The following is a 21011-nucleotide window of genomic DNA, read 5'->3' as shown; positions in this document are numbered from 1 at the left end:
CGGACCTGCCTCGGAAAGAACGCCGCCAGTTACCTACAACCCCGAGGAGGCAAACGGACAGTTCACGGAGTTGTAGTTTTTGGATCATCCTCTACCCATGTGTGGGCAGATCCTCGCTTTGTATATAGTTGTGTTTGTTTTAATAAAGCTCTTTCTTTGCATAAACATGTTCCTGGCAAATGTTCATTTCCTCTATAAATTCATTCATGTCCTTGATGGTAGCCTAATAAGAGTGTAGTAGCCTACATAGGATAACAATGACATGAATATACAGCATAATATGAATAAATAAATAAATATATATATTTACATTATTATTGGGGTTTACATTTATTATGAGGCCAACCAATCACGAGTGATTTTTCTTGTTTGAAAGTAGTGGTTTCATCCAATACTGAGGCCTAGTCCACACGTACCAAACCGATCTTTTTTTCCTCCGTCTTCCCTGGAACCGTATCAAGAATATTTGCGTCCAAACGGATCCATCTCAACACGACTCAACACGTTACTTCATACCCCAGGCCTATAGGTGGCACTGTGTCTTTACAGAAATTCACCAAAACTTGCGCTTTAAAAACAGACAAATTAGGCTACGGCGAAATGGCTAGTGCAAGGAAACCAGAATTGTTTGTGTGGACTGATGGTGAACTGTCAACTGTAGTCAACTGTAAAACTAATAAACTTTATTTTACGGTTTGTGAAGGGTGCAGTCCCGTCCTTTATTTGGCTAACGCAGGTAGGCCTACTAATCACCTTTACTTTCTTTGGTTGTAGGATAGTCCGTAATTCACATTAGTTTTGGCTATCACCGCAATTAGGCTACTAAACGCAAGGCTTACCCAAGTTCTAGGCTATTCTGTCGCCACATTTATAATATTGCTATAAAACCTTCGTTAGCAACAGTCAATACTTTTGCCTGCATCAAATCGTGCATTCGCATTCAGGGCCAGATGTACGTACATTTGCGAACGTAGCATTATCAGCGTCATAGACAAACCGCAAATTGCGAACGCTGTCAGACCCAAGTTTCCGTCGTATTTATCAGTCGTTCAATCCTTAGTGTAAACTGCGCTTTTATCTGCCTTTCTCCGCCCATAAACGCAATTTACGAACGTCCACAACTGAATGGCAGCTAGCGCCTACAAGCGCAGTTGAATGAAGTTAACTGATGACAACATTAAAAGAATCAAACGTTTAGCGATCATGAAATAATACCATACATGATAAGATGTCAACAAGCAAGGAGATAATGAAGATCAGTAGTTCTACTCCAAATGCTTGTGCACGTAGGCTATGGAAGATTGGTCAAATCTAGCAAGTAGGAAAGTTTAAGTGAATGACGTGAAAGTGAAAGTAAGACATTCGAAAGGCCAACGAAAGTTAATGTTGCTTTTGATAGTACAAAGACTTACAAAACTGGTGCTCTAAATAGCGATTCTGTTGTCTTTGAAAGGTTCTCTTATTAACGCATTGAACTGCAATTTGGATTAACACCTGCTTTTACAAGGCAGAAGTATTTAGGTGCAGAATAGACGTGCGCTTTCAGGAGCAGTCTGTACATACCGCGGAATACATAATTAGGCGCTCTTTACTCTTCCCCTCCCATCTTTTTACGCTAAACTCCCACTTTCCCATGGATCCTCCCATGAATGCATATGCATGACATTAAAAACGCAATCTGCCACTTTCAGCTCCCACGACAGGCAGTTTGCGCTTTTACATCATTGCGGCCTGTTTGTACATACCTCGCAATGATTTTACACGCACGTTGCGAAACAAATACGCCTGAAGTGGGCGCAAAAGCGTTAGTACATCTGGCCCTCAGTGTGCTACAATCGGCTTAACGTGAGTTCTAAGCGTCTTTGTATGCTTATATCTGATTTCACTCGACTGTGAATGCATGTATATATGTTGTAAGACATGTAAAATAAATGAATGACACTGGCGCTACGCACAAATTAATGTAGCCTAAACTTACACCGCACTTTCCTAATAACTTAAGTTTTCTCGCGTCACTGACAGTAGCTAGAATGCATAAAAAAACACCGGGAAAAACAGTGTTCAGTCCACCAAGTCATAAGCTATCGGCGCTGCGCAGCATCAGTTGTGATATTTATCTTAACGGAGTGTAATCGTAGGTAATGTCATGTATGAAAACTAGTATTGTTAGGCAATACTATAAGTGCAAGTCCAGGGCAGCTGAAGTGTGGCGATGACATCATCGATACGCAAGCAGGATGTGCAGTTTCGCTGTCTAAACGAACTCAAACGGGCTACGGTTTCAGATTTCTCCACTCTGGGACCAGGTTTCAGAAAAGTGTGGTTTCGGGCAGTGCGTTTACAGGATTCGTTTGGACGCTCGGCCAAGACGAAGCAAAACCTCTGCGTTTAACCTAAAAAGCGTCTCCGTGTGGACAGGCCCTGAGTAAGGATATTCAAGCCAGGCCTGGCCAGCCACGGTTTCGCTGCATTCATATGCTAATTTGGGCCATTAGCACTCTGTAAGCTCTCCACATACGTCATTGTTCGGTTCCGACAATTTGTGGCACAGACAAACGGCGACAAGCGCGGGTTGCAAATTGTCGTCAACTACCGAAAATGAGGGAGATCTCCGGTCGTTTACGGGGACAAAAATCACACTTTTCATGCAGTGAGGATGACTGCAATGTACTGTGAGTAGAAATCAGACGGATACGAAATTCTGGTGAGCATATTAAACGGCTATATGCGTGAACGGCTTTAAAATAAACTTCACCTTACCCGCTCTGTTAAATCACCGCCGGCCAAAAATCCACACGCAAAACAGTGCTCTCACCACTGTGTTTGCCGTGCCATCCAATTTAAACAAAGGGCCTGCAACCCGGTAGCTATCTACCTGTTACAACAAGTCACGTGAATGACACGTCAGGTGAATGAATCAGGTGACCCCCTAGCCTTACCCCACTCCTACCCGTCACATAGGTTTGCAATTAAACAAGATTAGCACTACCACTGAGGAGAAAATCATAAACTTCCTCTCACGGGATGAAAATTCAAGGGCCACAGGAAAAAAGAAAAGCTACAAGCAATAAAAAATAAAATGCAGAAGCGCTTCTTGAATGAATCTATGCAACGTCTTCATGAGAAGTTCCTAAAAGAATTTCCTGAGGAAACGATTTCTTATTCACAATTCTCCAAGAGGCGTCCCTTTTGGGTGGTTAGACCAAAAGTGCAGGACAGAGACACATGTCTCTACAAAAGACACACCAATACACAACTCATGGCAGATAAGTTGATGCAGTGTAAAGTGATTAACACAAACAACGTTTATGACCTCGTGGCTTCTCTCTGTTGTGAGAATAGCACAAAAGAATGCATGCACCGTGAAAAAATGGGCCAAATGTAAAGTTTCAAGCACATTTGACAGGGAAAGAATGGGAAAGGGAGACTTAATTTCACATCTGGATTTCTCAGAGAACTACAGTACCTTTGCAAATATGAGAATGAAATCCAGTCAGTACTACAGTATATGGTGACTCTCACCAGCAGGACACATTGCACACGGTTGTGGCCTATACAACACAGGGAGTGACGTCCATATGTTCCCTGAGCGCCTCCATGAGACATGATCCTGCAGCCATTTGGGCCCACACCAACACCAAGTGTTGCAGTTTCTAAAAGAGCAAAACCCAATACTGACTAGATAGATATAGATAGATACTTTATTGATCCCCAAGGGTAAATTCAAGAAAGATTACTCTTCATGTTGTAAATCAGTGTTTCCCAACCTGGGGGTCGCTGGAGAGCTCAGGGGGTACGTGATACTTCTCTTGGTTAGACTGCTAAGTGGTGTAATAACTGCAGTGAATAGCAAACGCGTCAGGAGTACATTCGTATCTGCCGATAGTTCAGCTCATTCGAGTTCGAAAGACCTGTTCGGCATCTCACGGCCTCCGATAATAGCAAGGATGTCTGGTAAATATTGTTGTCAAAGATTCCAAAGCCCACTCACGTTACATCCCATCGCCGTTGTTTAAAAGCAAAGCCTAATAGCTATGATGGGGCCCACCACCCAATATCGTTCAAAGAAAAAATTCTTTTGGGATGGGGTGGAAAAAAGTGACGTGGAACTTTATGGAGGCTGGACATGGGAAAAGGGCCTGCAGACGAAGTTGGGGTTGCAGTTAAACAGAGAGCAGACAGGATGGTTGCGATGGGGAAGGATATTTCAAGTCACAACGCTCTCTTCAGTGAGCTTCAAGCTGCAAAAACCAACATCAAATTGTTCTACGTTGAAAATTAAGAAATTGATGCAATTGATGCTCTGCTGCCAGATGACCTCCAAACTATTTGAGGCACAATAACTACCCATCAGGTAAGCCTACTAAATTCAAATAGTCTAACATACTGTGGGCCATGAAATAGCTTTAAAGGGATATTCCACCATTTGGGGAATTACACTCATTTTTTACCAAAGATTGTTAAGGCGGAGCAAGATGTTTCATCAGGAGCCACTTCCGGGAACCCGGATCGCACGAGGGGGGGGTCAAAATCCCCCTTTATGCAGAGCAGAGGCAGCGACTGCTCCATTGAAGTCTATGGGCATAGCTCAGAATTTCACCACATATGCTAAGGTCTTGGTTCTATAGAGTTAGGAATGTGAATTTCGGGCACGTTTTCATGATCCTCAAACCCTTCTGAACATTTCAGGTACATTTTTAGCATTTTTGAGCATTCCAGTCTGGAGAAAATCAACCTTATATCGTGTGTGCGCCGGTTATTTATGCAGCTGCTGTTGGCCGGTTGCAACGTACACTCGTCAATACGTCATCGACACGCCTCTTTATGCAGACAGGATTCGATCCCCATTTCGCGCCCATAGACATGAACTACGATGAAGTATCTTGCTCCGCCTTAACAATCTTTGTTTTCACCTCCCCTTGAGTTAAACAATTGATTTTTACCTTTCCATAGGTGCCAACTCTCACGCATTGGCCGTGAGACACACGCATTTGATTGGTTTCACACACTCACACGCCACACCCCCGATTTCTCACGCTGAAGTGTCAACCCGGTCGGTCAGATGCCTGAAAAATGAGTTTAGCCTATCTATAGATCTACCTGTTGAGCCACGGTTATGCTTTCAGAGACGGTGAGAGGGTTCAAGAGCACCCCCTGTCTGTGGAATTTTATAAATTTTCTCTCATTTGCGATGCTACTTCAGAAGCCGTCCCAGGCGCATTCCCCCCGCATTTCCCCGGCTTCAGGTAGGCTATGCTTTGAGTATTATTGAGTATTTTTCACGCTGAAGTGTCAACCTGGTAGGTCAAATACCTGGCAGATGAGGTTCAACTAAACTAAACCTATACATATGATATCACACATCAGGTGAACGTGCGGAATCTAAACTATTATTAGCGCCAAGTTGCTGTGATATATGGTTCGCGAGAAAATTAACATTGAACCGACGTGCAATTTAGGCTAATCATATTTGCATTTTGCACACAGTGCACACCCATTACTCTCGGTTTAATATTTCACTAACCCTTCACACAACACGTGGCAAACCCAATATCACAATAAACAGCAAACCTTACCGAATACGAGGATATAGAGCATGCCTTTGTGCAATAAGTGGTTCCTGAGTAGGCCTAATCCGGTTTTGAAATTGCAACACATTTCTACATAGCCTCATTGGGGCGAAATTATAATGTATTCTAATGTAAACTATTTGTCAGTAGGCCTACATACATTTTTGTAAATTGCTCAGCCATAGATTATCCCGCTATCATGGTTCTTATATTGTCAGGTTCCAGCCAATCCCATTACAGATAAATGAATATATTTATATTGCCATGCTTCCTAGTGACATTAATGCAAAAATATGAAGAAAATCAAATAACGAGACACAAATATTGATATAAAGCCTGACATAAGCCATATGCAAACATTCACATCATGCAGATATGGGTACTGAACTTATTGCAATATCACCTAACTATTCCACCTGTGTGTGCATGGTTATAATTCTGAAGTGCAAAATAGCTTAGGCTACAGCACAAATATTTCCATAAAAATAAGCAAGTCTGACCTCTGAATTTATTTTGAAAGTGCACCTGATTGATGCATTTAAAAGTTAAAATATACAAACATTTCTTAAATTCTTACAAAACACCCACCCACTTTTTAAAATTGTTAGTTTGGACCCCCTCACTTTTGCCGTGCGAAATACCAGTGCTGTTTTCAGCATCTGTTTAGTGCTTCATTGTCATTTTCATTGGATTCACGGTTTAGTTTGATATTTAATTTACTTTTGGACTGTTTGATTATATTGTTAAATGTTGGGACTGATGGGCACTGAAATCTGAGGAGGTATTTGATGATCACTATTACGTTCCATGTAGTTGAAAGAGTGTCGGGATTTCAAACAAACCATCCGCTTTCATGCGTTCATTGAACGTCTGCGGTGCTGTAATGGAAACCTTATTGCGTTGCCAAGTAGTCTATTGAGTTATTTTTAAATTATGCATGATTTACTTTTTATTAATTTCGTAGGCTGGCTTTATTTTGTTATATAGAAGTATCTAAATAACCTGTTAAAATGTACCAGAATTCAGGAAATTGCATCTAGTCCAAAAAAAAATTTCTGGGGGAGGACCCCCATACCCCCTCTCTGAAATGTCCCACCCACTTTCACAATGCCTCCGACGCCCATGGTCCTAGTAGTAGGCTAGATCCCTTTGATACCAATGTTCATTTAACTCTGAGACCCTGGTCCCAAGGATGAATTACTGCACGGGCCTTCCGGGCCCAGACCCAGGGGCCCAAGGTGTCAGGGGGCCCTGAAACCCAAGCCTTTGCATGGAATCATTGCCTCAATATCAACACATCAGGATGCAGGCTATGAATCTGATTGAATTTAGTATTGGCCATCCCCAAAATGCTAGCCTGACGAGCCAGACCCACATTAACGTTCGCAGTGCTCAGTCCGAGGGGCGAGATAATCGGTTGTCTTTCAAATTCCCTCTGCACGCAATAGGACAGCACTGAGTCCCATGCGTTTTCCCACCAGCGGAGCTAGTTGGCTAGTTCAAACTTTTGCCATCTCAAAACAAGCTTAACTCATGTCACACTGTTGGCCAACAGCAATATCCATCTCCTTTGTTTTCAAGTAGCAGGGAATTCAAGCCAAACCGTTGCAACTCTGCCATCAATCATTATGTTATGCCCCCCTAACAACTCTATAGACGATTTGATTGGCCTGATAGAAGTTTAATTTTTCGAGCTCACAAGCCAACGGAGAGTTGCTAGACTAGCCCTGGAAGCAAATGTAATTTGCTGCCGCTAGGGTGTGTCTAGATTTCTAAGCTACCAAAATGCACCAGAATACAGGAAATCACATCAAACAAATGAAAAAAATTCTGGGGGAGGACCCCCAAACCCCCCTTCCACATATGCAACAATTAGTGGGGAGCACTTAATACATGTGGGCCCAGGGGCCCGAAAGTTCATAATCCGTCCATGCCTGGTCCCTACACCTGAGAACCACTGATGTACGTTTTTTTTACTGTACGGTATAATGCTGAATGAGCCAAACAAAAATTTCCGCAGCAAAATTTTGGTTGGCCCCACCAAATCTCACTCCAAGGTTTTTTGAAAAGTTGGCAGCCCTGCAACTGCCGTGCAACCACAGCTATGACCCCAGACCCCACTTTGTAGTTACACGCGCCTGTCTAGCCTAGTTGTAGGCTAATATAGAAAGAGACGGCAGCAGGGAAAGGAGTCCAAAGCAAGTGTGCCTGCGTCATCGAGTGCATCAGGGCAAATATACAGTAGGTAAGAGACTATAGGATATGTTTAAACATTGTATATAGGCTGCTACACAGTAACGCTGCTCTCACTACGCGCATCACGCACATCAGGCACAAGATGGGTTGTCATTGTTGATATCCCCCTTTTAATATAAGAAACTGCTTGTAACAACTGACACAGATCTGGGAAAGTACAAGAACATTTCTGTAGCATTGAAAGTGCCAAAGAGCACGGTAGCCTCAATCATTCTCAAATGGGAAAGATTTGGAACGAACAACAGTCTTCTTAGATTTGGCTACCCAGCCAAACTGAGTTATTGGGGACAAAGGGACTTTGGTTGGACAGATAAGGACCCAATGGTGACTAATGAAATCCAGAGTTCCTTTGTGAAGATAAATGAAGTGTACAGAAGGACAGTTAATCAAGATGACCACAAGGCAATTTGAAGGTGGATTCATATCAGTCTTGTGAAACTGTGAGTAGAGCAGGCTATGTATTATTCAATGTGATGATGATAGAAATATGTCTGGTATGCATGCAAACTGTTATTACTGCCTGGTATCTATAGATAAAACTGGAGAGAAATAGTTTATATGGAACACTATCATGCCAAGTCATAAGCCCTGGAACATCATGATTTCTTTAGGCTATAACCTATAAGGAAACATAATCAAGTTTGCAGATGACACCATGGTGGTAGGCCTGATCAGAGGAGACAATGAAACTGCATAGGGACAAGGTTCAGCACCTGGCTAGAGTGCTTCAAGCTCCAAATTAGGTAACCAACAGGGGGCAGTGTTTAGGCGTATTCCTTTGCCCTCTTTTTAAGATATTCAATAACTTCATAACATATCTCAAACAGTGTTTTTAGTGTCAGGTAACGATGGCAGCCTTAGTCTTAATTTAGAGACATGAGGATGTTTCTCAAAAATGGGTTTAAGAAAAAAGTTCTTTAAAAAAAGTTTATCTCAAGTTACTTGGGAAATGGTTTTGTGCCGAAATCTGCACTATTTAATGCTCACATTTTAGCCAAAGATGCTATATTTGAGCTGTGCATTATAGTCACCGTGCTTGGTATCAGTGTATTTTTTTTAACAATTCAATTCAAAGGAGCTTTATTAGCATGACTGTTTGGATACAGTGTTGCCAAAGCCAGTGTTACAGATAACACAGTAGTGTCACAAAAGAAAGAAAATAGACAAGCAATGCAGGTAAACATTAAACTGACCCTAGCCAGATGAATTTCACTCCGCCTAGCTCCACTCATCCATCTGGAACCAATCCATTGGAATGGTGTTTCAGTAGGCTGGGCCTAATCAAAAAATGCTTGCATATGATTGAATAAGCCACTTGTCCGTCATCTATTGACGTGCTACTTCAACCACTCACATCGAGGCCAACCCGTGACGTTGATAACAGTCTCACGGTTGCTTCTCCACTACGTCACATCTTTGAAACTCCCGCCCTGCGTCCTGATTGGCTGAACCATAAAGTCGGTTGCAGAAATCACTCTCAATGGAAGAGGTCCCAGATAGATGTGAGTGAAGCTAGCCGGAGCTAAGCGGAACGAAATTCATCTGGCTAGGGTCAGGTTAGGTAAACATGTGAACACAGAATAAACAATACCATATGAGTAAGAGTGTGTGTGTGTGTGTCCGCATGCGTGTGTATGTCTGTGAGTACATATGTATAAGTATATATTTATGCACAGGAACATGTATGTGTCTCTTAACACAGACAGGTCTTTTTTTTTCTATACCATGTCCCTCATGTTGTGACATTTTAATACATGTTGTGCTGCCAGGGCAGCAGAGGGCCCTTCTCCAAGAACTATGGCCATTTTATTATTGTCTTCAATGTCTATAAAATTTGGTATGACATTTTGGATGTTCGTGAAAAAGGTCTGTTATGTCTTAAAGTGTCATATTTCTGTCATTACTTTTCAGTTAGTTTGTTGGTAAAAAAATATATATTAGGTTGTAACAGGAAGACAATGTCAGTACAGACCAATGAGGGTGATGGCAATGTGGTTAATCTGTTTTAAAGAGACCAAACTTCCTCTTTTCTCAGGAAATAAATATTACTATAATTAAACAACTGATGACCTAAAATACTGAATACTCTGTTCAAGCTTGACTTTGTAAGGGAAAGACTGAACGTTTCCCATCCCAAGAGGCATAAAATGAGAAGGCATAAATTGTTATTATACTTCTGACATGCCTTGTGCAGTTGTGCAGAGGTAAGTCTTTGTTTATTATTTTATATTGGTAGTTTACTTAATCTGATGTATTAGCCTGGTACATATATCCTGTTCATGACATTAAGAATATATAAAAAGCACATTTGACACAAAATGACAGTTTGTGACATTGGTAAATCTGAAATGGTATATGACATTTTTTTTTGGGGGGGGGGGGGGGCTTTTGAAACTTTTATGGATGAAAAAAATAAGGCTATAATTAAGAACAAAAAATAAAGAAAATACTTCAATATTAAATATTTACATAGTTATCAATATTTCAGGCAACAATACAAGTATAAAGCCATAACCCAGAATTTCTATTTATTTTCCCCTTGGAGTTTGTCCTTAACACAAAATAAAAATGGTCACATTGTGCCTGTATACATATATTTGAGCATTCATCTTCAAAATACAGAATCGAACATATCACGACCACAAAAAAAAGTTACCTTTAGTCTGACATATTATGGACAATCCACCTAATTTTCTGTCCACACAGACATTGAAAGACTTTGTGATGCAACAAAATTGATAGTACTGTGTGTTACATGACTCCAGGAGAATCTTTGTATCTCCACCTACACATGGCTACACAGATGTTCACACAGCGTAAAAACAAAGCCATGTTTACAGAGTATGTGAGCCAGTCCACAAGAGTGCGATAACTCGAACTCAAAATCTAACAGAAAACAACAGCCAGATAAAGTAATACAACTGATCAGTTTGAATATTCAGGGTCATAAAAAATGCAGTGTGAGCATGTCCTAATTAGCAGGTTTAGCCCATGGATCCAACTCTACATGAAAGACTAAATTAGTTGACTAAATTAATGACGCTTAGACCTCCAAAACGCTAGTGAGCTAGTAGGCCTACTGTTCTCCGGTTCCGATAGCCAATGTCGTATGGTCAAAGCTCAAGGTCCAGTACATGTAATAATACAGTGTTACCTAAGCGGCTTGACATACCTTGCATAGTTAAACACAACAAAATACTAGATGCACTGACTGTGCTCAAGATCGTGGGGTGAAAGATCAAGGTTACATGTGACCAGAGGTCATGGTCTACTCTAGTTCACTCCAGGGCTTGGAAGTTTCAACTGGCGTAGGTCTATCAAATGCTTTGCATTGAGTTTGGAGTTTGTTTTCAATTGTTACCTACTTTACCATCCTTATAAAATAAGATAATGAATGATAAATAATTTGGTATTAACTTGCAGCTCAGAGTGCTGTCATACCCAGTATGGCAGGGAACACTTCGGTCCCCACAGCTGGACCAAGTCAACGAGATAAGGAGGGCAGGTCTGGTACGTTGAGGAGCAAGCCATTAATCTTTTTAATAGTTGCAGTGATTGGATTGTCCTAGATTATATAAATGTTGCTTTTTCACCACAGATAGTGTATTTAATCAGTCATCAATTGGTGCAATCGTGGGATTTCTGGTTATTGTACTGGTAGTGTACTGCGCCTTGAAATGGGGGAAAAAAAAGAAACACGTGGCAGGTGAGACACTGATATTTCGGACGCTGAGTGTTGGTCAATGTTTGCTGAGTCTAACTTACTGGGCCTACTAACTGAAGTCATGGAACCAATTACCTTCTTTTTTCATTATTAGCAGCATCATATCATATATATATGTATCATAAACGTGCCCCTGTAAACGTATGCCTGTTTTAAGTGGATTACTTCAGTATGACCTATTAACTCTAGCAGTCCAGAAGTACATTATTTCTCTTTCTCCACAGACAGCAACCCTGAGCTCCATGTCGAAGGCCCTGCGCAGGCAGGAGAGAATGCTGAGGACAGAGCAGGATGAGATGAGAGGTGAAGTTGTCAACAGGCCCAAGATGGAACACCCAGACAAGATGAACAAGAGTTTCTCAGGCGTGTAAATAGTCATATTTTTACACTTATAGCTTATTTCACAGAGCCTGGTTTCACCAGACTTTCTACTTCATTTCACTTTGTGAAAAGTGTACTCACTCAGAGCACACTTTTGCTGTATAACTTTACACATTCTACATTGCCCTTCTATGCTTTCTATATTGCCCTTCTATGCTTTTATTTGTTATTATTGTTTGGTTTTGTTTATGTAAAGCACATTGATGTGTTATATAAATAAACTTAACTTGACTTGAATTGACTTGACATTCTTCCAGTTGCAATTTTTTTTATTGTTTGCAGTCATTGCTACTACCGTTTACCACAGCCACATTTGAGTTCAAACTAACGTCAACCCCTTGAAACTAATATTATATACTTTATTTTGTGAGAAAAAAAACATACACCATCAACTCTATAATTGTGTGGTCCTTCATTTAACCAATATGTGAAACTGTCTTCTCATAACTATCTCTGTTGTGGTGATGTAGGCCTGTTAAAGTATTTCCACAGAGTGCGTTAAAGGAGAAATCCGGCCAATTTTAGCTAATGCAGCCAAAGTACTTATAAGCTGTGCTATGAGGGCATGTTCTAAACTGTACCTTAGGGCCTTCTAACAGACTCAAAATGTCATCGAGAAAGGAAAGCTTTTTTTTTCCGAACACTTATGCCACCCTCAACACGAATTAAACAGTTTTTAATTAAATGTAATTTACAAAGACATTGTAAAACACTGAAGGCACTAGCAACCTACAGTACATCGGTCCTCTGTCAAATACAGTTGCATTTTCAGCTTCAGAAATCGTTCAGGAGTTATTGAAGCAGAAGCTGGACGTCCTGGCCGGGACAAGTGAAACAAATGAAACAGCCATGGGGGACGAAAGAAACATACAGTTTAAGCTATGTACACTTCCCACAACTTCAATATTTGACAACATATCATGAATGGTACTAGCCTAGAAATCTAGACGCACCCTAGCGGCAGCAAATTACATTTGCTTCCAGGGCTAGTCTAGCAACTCTCTGTTGGCTTGTGAGCTCGAAAAAATTAAACTTCTATCAGGCCAATCAAATCGTGTATAGAGTCGTTAGGCGGGCTTAACATAATGATTGATGGCAGAGTTGCAACGGTTTGGCTTGAATTCCCTGCTACTTGAAAACAAAGAAGATGGATGTTGCTGTTGGCCAACAGTGTGACACGAGTTAAGCTTATTTTAAGTTGGCAAAAGTTTGAACTAGCCAACTAGCTCCGCTGGTGGGAAAACGCAATAGGACTCTGTCCTATTGCATGCAGAGGGAATTTGAAAGACAACCGATTATCCCGCCCCTCGGACTGAGCACTGCGAATGGTGAGTGCCCAGACCCTACATTTTAATGTGGGTCTGGCTTGTCAGGCTAGAATGGTACTTCAAATACGTTCAAATAACATGCACTAGCCTTTGTCATTTATATTGCTAGAATAATACATTTACAATTATAATACGTTTCCAATTATATAATGTTTGAGACAATTGTACAGACAATTGTAAAACGACATAAGCTTAATTTAGATGTGCATAAACGCTATTCTGAATTTCAGGAGGTGTGTAAACGCCGTAATAACGGCCGCCGAGGTGCCCTGTTATACAGAATTAATGGACGAGGGCGAGAGGCAAGTCCCAAGTCCATTAATTCCATATAACAGGACACCTCGAAGGCCGTTATCCCGCTTATCACCTGGTTGCCGCTATAGGCAATAGTCATGCCTTTAACACGCAAGGAACATTGCCCAACATCAATGCTCAGAAAGGTGCTGCTCTTGTGTATCTTCAGACATAGACATCACAGTCAAAGTTCTTCCAAAGTCCTACCAAAAACAGGCAAACTTATAAGTGTGGGTGAGCAAGGAACCATGTACAGTAGTTGAGTGAGTGGGATGGTGTGAGAGGGAGTGTAGCCTATTCTTGAATTTCTCCTTGGGGATCAATAAAGTATCTATCTATCTACTCATCTTGCACTGGATCATCTTCCTGAATCTCAATATTCTGATCGGCAAATTACTAAATCAGCACAAGGCTATGTTCATTGTTTTGCCCTTTATGATGTCATTACATCACCAGGTGGGTATTCCAAGTACATGGTTTAGTGACAAACCAGGGTTTTTAACTTGTTGCCAAGTTAACTCGGAGTAAGTGGTAAACCTCCCAATAGAAGAGCTGTATGGCTTCATTTTCCTAACAAAATGTAAATGTAAATCATACAAATGTAAATCAGGTTTATAGGCCAAGTATACTTGGGTATACAAGGCATTTGGTCTCTGCGCTTATCCCATCTGTGTATTAGTGATACACACAGAGCACACAGTGAGGTGAAGCACACACTAACCCGGAGCACTGAGCTGCCTTTTAAAGTGGCACTCGGGGGGCGGTGAGGGGTTAGGTGCCTTGCTCAAGGGCACTTCAGCCGTGGATGTGCATGAGAGAGCAGTGCTCAACCACTTCCCCCGCCCACATTTTTCCTACTGGTTTGGGGTCGGGGATCGAACCAGCAATGCAGGTTTGTCAGTATACTACATACTTGGAATACCCCCCAGTCGTTTTACCAAAAATATTTGCCAGTATTTTTAAACTACAAAAATACACACTTAAAAAGTAATTTGATATAAAATATGCAGCGATTTTCTTAAACCCAATAAAATACTAATTACAAAATACTATTTTGTACTTGAAATATGTATTTTAAATACATCTATCATAAATAGGCCTACTGCCCATTCCTGAACAAGGACAGTTGTAGGCTAGTGCAGTCCAGTTTGTTTATGTTCCTGCTGAGACCTTCTGCGCCTGTGCAAACTGACACTGCTCCATTCACATGGGTTGCGTTACGGAGCTCATGAGCACCCTGTGTTTTCAATTATTCATTTGTTATTGCACTGGAGTTTCGGAGTAGCCGCCAGGCTCACTGGTAGGAGCAAACAGACACACTAAAGAACCTTTCAGCTAAACAAACGTTCAGTGCTAAACTAACATTCCAGTTTAACTAATTACGCACAGAGGAGTGAGCCCATTGCACTCTATTGTCACGAGCATTTTGACTTTTTGTGGAGTAGGTTGTATTTAAATTATTTATAGCCTAAACATGGTAACAGCAAGCAAAATAAGTACAATACAAATGAAAATGCAACCAACTCTCCATTTGTAGATACCGTTGTCGTATAAAATTCCAATATATTCTGCTTATTGTGTCGGGATTAAAGCGTCAGCAATGCGCATGCGTGATATGTCAGCACTGCAGACGGAATTTTCTCACCGATGCTCTGCCGACTGCGTGCCTGTCCCAGCTGTCAGCTCGCGCCCATCTGTGTAGGCGTTGTATGGCTCTCTATATTTTAGACCTGCTATAGCTATGCAAACGTGTACAGATTCATAGAAGTGCGATTTCCTATCCGAAGGCAGGAAACGTAGAAAGAAAGGCATGGAGTCATCTGCATTCGCTCGATCGGTAGTGCGAAACGAATGAAGCCTGGGGAACTCCTGTTATCAAGGACTCTGTGTACGGTCACCCAGATCAGAGCAGTATCATGTCTGCCTCGGCGTCAGCCCAAGACAGATCTCAAAGAGACGAGATATGTAAGCAACGGAAATTTTTGTCTTTTCTTTTTTATCAAGCTGTGAGAGATCTCAAGCCAGTATGGATGTTAGAGGACATGCGGACAATGGAGACGTTTTACTGGGAGGAAGATGCCAGCCAGAGAACATATACTCCATCAGAGGCGTTACTCTATGCCATCGTGCATGATCATCAGGGTTATGCACAGTATTTGCTTAGTCATTATTCGGACGAGGCATTGGCCATGCCTGGTGAGCGTTTTTGTTGCTGCCCATCCTCTGCGCCGCACTTGGCGATGGCTGTGAGATATGACAGGAGAGACATACTCGGACTTATATTACAGGTGGCGCACCGACTCCCGAGTTTGCGGTCATATATGAACCGTGGTGGATGCTTTCATTTGGAGGACGGAAAAACCCCTCTCCATTTGGCCTGTGAGCTGTTGCGCTCCGAAGCGGTCATTTTGTTACTTGGCAATGGTGCTTCGCCTCAGGCCGAAGACCACAATGGTATGACGCCTCTTGACGTTATTCTGGAACAGCTTTGGGATTCAAAGGTTAATGCAGTGGCAAAAAAGCTGTGTTTGGACAACTTGTTGATGTTCATGCCCGACATCCGTTTCAAAATGAAGACCTCTTTAGAGAAGGACCCTAAGCGCTGGTCCAAATTAATTGGAGAGGACAAATTTAACTACCTCGTCGGAAAGAATCCGGCTCCACTGTTCCTCATTACTATGCAAAAGATCCTCCAACACTTGCCCCCAGAGCAATTTCCTAAGAGCCTGGATGATTTGCCCATTCCCTCATCTCTGAAGCCTCTCCCCGTATCGTGTAAACAGCGAGGCAAGTTGAAAGTATTCTAGCCTGACATGACTGATGAGTTTTCCTTGCCTAGGCCTATTTATTGTTGTTTAAGCATGCTAAGTATGTGTGTATGTATGTAGAGCATGCTTTAACAATGTCCATGGCGATGAATTGCTGTCCGATGCAAAATACATCTGAATGAGGATCAAATATCAAGAGCAACTGTGCATTCAGTGTGACATGAATTGTTAAATGATCGAACTATCAATATATGAAATGTTTTAATAATTTCAGAAGAGACTTATATATTCAACGATGGATAAAACGTTTTTAATTGTTTTTACATATTATATAGGCCTAATGCCATTTATGACATAGGCCTACTTCTTTGCATCATCATAGGCTACAACTTACCTCAATCTGGTGCAATGTGCAACTTCAAAGTTCAGGGTCATTCAACTGCTTTTTAATACAATAGAAAATAAATATTGGTCCTTACATCAGAATGTTTTCTTTTACGCCTGAGGCCCTGTTGGTAAACACCAAACATACTTCAGCTTGTTTATTGGCTATACTTACATTGGACATTTGGTGCTAGCCTTTTCCTGGGTTATTTCTAACAAAACTTTTACTGTAATTCAGGTGACAACATCCATTGGTATACATTTGGCTATTTATTTTGTTTGTTCTATTGTTACACCACTCACCAAGTAAAGGAGCTATTACACTGCACTGGTTCTCCATCTTGTTTGCTCTATTTAATCGCAAGGACATTTGGAATTTCAGTCATTTAAGATCTCTGGGACAGTGGAACAAGTTTTTTTTTTTTTTTTTTAACAGGTTTCTACACTGTAACAGACTTGTTAAGAAAACAACAGTGTAAACATATCTTCCCTGTGTACCAGTTTTGCTCTAAACTTTTCTGAGTGCATCTGTGGCCCTGGAGCATTAATAAAATGACTACACCATGTACCAACATGCTACTGAAAGAGACCGTCCCAGCTCGCCTTGCTCCTTTTGTTTTGTTTGGAGGGTTTTGTAACAGGGAAGGGGAAAAAGTGACATCTTGTATTTGTGTCTGTGGGGGTCGTCCTTTTGACCCTATCCCAGCTATTTTAGGTTACTTCAAAACACTAAGGTTAAAGTTCCCTCAAGGCAAGCGTGCTTAACAGCAACTAGAATCTGATTGCTGAAAAGTTAAAGGAGTTCAGTAATCTTTCTGACAGATTGTTACTAGTAATATGAAGTTTTAGAAATGGTTTGGTTCATGGTTCATCAGTCATATCTTTTACATAAAAGCCATCAGAATCGCATGTGTATACCTAAGCTATTTAACATTTTGATCAATCAGAATATTAAGAATGATCATAAAATGTGTGTAACTCATCTCAAAGCAGAGCAGTTCAAAGCCATATTCCTATGAACCAAAGCTTACTCTCAACAAGCTACTGAAGAACCCTATGGGCCAGGACCATCTTATCAAACAAATGCAAAAATAGATGTCCCTTAGTCAGTCACCAGCATTTCAGTAAGATAAAATATTTCTTCCTCAAATCAGTCCTGGTGAACTTAGCCACTACAAATGGCTGAACACAAATCATTGTTATTATAATATCGTGTAAGGGATTAATGTGTAATAAAGTTGGAATGGCAATGTTATGACATAACCTTTTGCTCAGGAAGGAATTGTGGTTTGATCATGGCTTATTTTAGTATTCATTGAAATGTTTTTAATCTTTATGATATAGAACTTCCAGCCTTATTTCATTCCAGGTATTCACACTTATATACAACAGAGAACAATTTTAAGGAATGCAGGACAAAGAGGCTGCAAAGAATGGTTGAAACCTGGCCTCAGTAATATGCATAATGCATTCACAGGAGGGGGATTTTCAAACATTTTGAAAGTTGTTTTTGTTCTTTTGGCATGATGACATCCTCCTGATGATCATAAAGTCTTATCCACTGTTCATTACGCGGTTGAATGCATTTAAGTTAATCAGGAAAAAAGACTTCAGAAGGCTGGTTATCTGATGAATTCATGGAGACAGCGAGAACAGAGGATTTTGTTGAGAATGCACTCTGATGTGTGATCACTCCGCTAACCTCACAAAGCAGATAGCTCAAAGCGGCTGATATAGTTTGACCAAGATAAATCCTGTTAAGAGAAATAACATTCAACACAGATCAAAGGGATATATCAGCACTATGAGAGCTTCATCATCAAGAAGTTCATCTGAAAAAGGTGCATTTGTTTAAAATAAATATTTGCTGTTCAATTCCAGTTGGAGCTGGATTCTGACAGCTCACTTTCCTCCTTTTCATGAAGATTCACATTGAATGTAATTAAGGGGGATGTACTGGAAAAATACATTCATACACACCTACCTACTAAAAAACTTTTAAAAAATAGCGTTTTTTGCCAAAGAATCACAGAGACATACTGACATCCTGAAGAAGCATCCAAGTTAAGTCAAATTATTTAGCACATTTTATGCAACAGGGTTGACCCAAAGTGCTTTATAAATGATCACAATGTTATTTACAAATGATTATGTATGACAATAGCTAAATTTATTACTAAATCCAGAGAAGCATCCAGACAGGGTGGCTTTACAGCTTCACTGCTAGATCCACAATAAGAGTTGAGTTGACAACAGGATTCATTCATTACACGTGTGTACCATGCTGTGCCTCTGCATCAAAATGCACGCACATGGGCAAATGGTAAGAGTTTAATGTACCAATTTAAGTTTAATTTCACTCCTATTTATGCCCCTGCTGGAAGTTGTAAGTCAATGAACCTTTTCCAGACCCACTCCCAATTGAACAAATGTGAAGATCTGGGTGTTCCCAAGCTACCTGTATTGTGCAAACTAGACACAATGCAATTGTTTCAAAGATTTGCTTTTGCTGGTGTGTGATGTGATGACATTCTTGCAAAGTGTAAAATAATGTGGTTCCTTGACAGAAAAAGTGTTTTTTCTCTCTCATAAATTTGAGACGAAGGACCACTTTCACAACATACTATTTTTGAGGTGCTGTTTAACTCATTGCGAAATACTAAATAAAAACAAGAGATGAAAGCACAGCAAGAATTAAAGCAACACCAAAGAACTTTCCCTCTGTCGCACGCACGCTATTTGTTTATCCAGCACCGGCTTTGCAAATAACAATGTCCACAGACAAGGTAGAATACAGTATGTTGCATGATTTATGAAAGTACGATGTATTGCGACATCAAACGCAAGTCAAATTTGTAGTTTCTTATGTCTCATTCCATCGAACTACAGATCCGCTACCCGATCTGGCAAACTTACATAGTGCGGTTATAGCCGATAGAGGGCTGCGAAGCGAATGCAGAAGTGCCGTTCACCCTGTTACAAGTTGATGAACCACTGAAACGATTTTGGAAACATTATTTTAAGGTACAAAAAAACTCTTTGGTGTTGCTTTAAAACGATTAAATAAAATGTTTTATTTATAATAACAGGGATTGTCGGATGAGATAGGGGAAGCCTGGCTTCCTGACACAATCAGAGCAGCCATTGGCAGTGCAAATCATCTTCCTCTGTCTGTCATTGTATAAAGTCCGCCCCATACCAGATAAGCAGTTGTGATTGGTTCCTGGGTTTTTGGTGAATTGAAAGCCAGTGCAAACCTGCAGGGCGTTCAAATGTTCTAACAGGTTCATCTGGATCCACAGAGGCTAACTAAATGCTATAATTAACAACAAAAACAAAATAAACAAACAATTAAAACAATACTATTTTTGGCACTGATTGTCAACTAAATTGTTAATTTAATCAGTTAACTGATATCAGTTTTGGTATCACAAAATAACATGGCATGACATTCATAACATGACATTCTTTTTTGTTATTAAAATATGTTTGCAAGATGTGAGAAAAGCAAGTTTGTAAATCTCAGTTGTGAAGTAGCTTACAATAGACACCCAAGTGTGAATGGTTTGTAAGGCAGATATATAGGCATACCTTTACCCCCCCCCCCCCCTTTTTTTTTACATTTTTACTGCAAGGGGCATAGGAATGAAAAGTTCCTCATGGATTCTAAAGAATTAGAGCGCCCACTTATACTTCAGAGTCAGAGTGGCTTTTAAAATGCTTAACATAATAGTGCAGTAAGTTTAGCATGTTTGCACTTCTCACATTCATATATCATTAGCACTGTCAGTTGGTTAATACAAGATTAGGGGAATAGAGTGGTGTACATTAGATAGTCTGAAGAGGGAGCTGTAACCCTGAATAGAATTCTATCTATCTAACTGTTTACAGTTAGATCTTGAACATAAACCATGTTTGTTTTCAAGTTCTATGAATGAAAGACAGACAGAAAACACAGACAAGACTCAGCATTCATTAACAACAGCAACACAAATAAAACAAATGTACATACTAAAACAAAAAAAAAAGTATGCAATGTCAGTACTTAAATAAAATGACATTCCAGCAGGTCATTGGATTGATGCCATTTTTATATGAAAAGTTATTCATGCGATTTCTGTGTACATTGCAGGTATTCTACCGGAAGTTTCTTTACACACAGAAGAGTGTAAAGCATACCCAACTTTGTCCTGGTTTTAGTAGTCTTCCATTATTGCAAATGATAGTTCACTGACAAACAACAGGGGGCAGTACTAACAAACAAGTTGTACAAATTCTGAGGTCAAACTGTATTTGTTGGATGGCT

General features: G+C 40.5%; 1 protein-coding gene and 1 long non-coding RNA gene across 2 annotated transcripts; both read left to right on the top strand.

Annotated features, from left to right (window-relative positions):
- Positions 1-9928: 9928 nt before the first annotated feature.
- On the top strand, positions 9929-12116 carry LOC121712029. Its single transcript, XR_006032495.1, has 4 exons — positions 9929-10030; positions 11250-11336; positions 11425-11440; positions 11789-12116. It is a non-coding gene; the product is annotated as an uncharacterized LOC121712029 (long non-coding RNA).
- Positions 12117-15194: 3078 nt separating this feature from the next.
- On the top strand, positions 15195-17272 carry zgc:112001 (uncharacterized protein LOC550384 homolog). The gene has a single exon (XM_042095936.1). It carries the CDS (start codon positions 15470-15472, stop codon positions 16358-16360), a length of 891 nt encoding a protein of 296 aa, XP_041951870.1. The 5' UTR covers positions 15195-15469; the 3' UTR covers positions 16361-17272.
- The last annotated feature ends 3739 nt before the right edge of the window (positions 17273-21011 follow it).

The sequence above is a fragment of the Alosa sapidissima genome, chromosome 6, assembly GCF_018492685.1.
Source record: "Alosa sapidissima isolate fAloSap1 chromosome 6, fAloSap1.pri, whole genome shotgun sequence".
Taxonomy (NCBI): domain Eukaryota; kingdom Metazoa; phylum Chordata; class Actinopteri; order Clupeiformes; family Clupeidae; genus Alosa; species Alosa sapidissima.
This window is presented reverse-complemented; position numbering and strand designations above follow the sequence as displayed.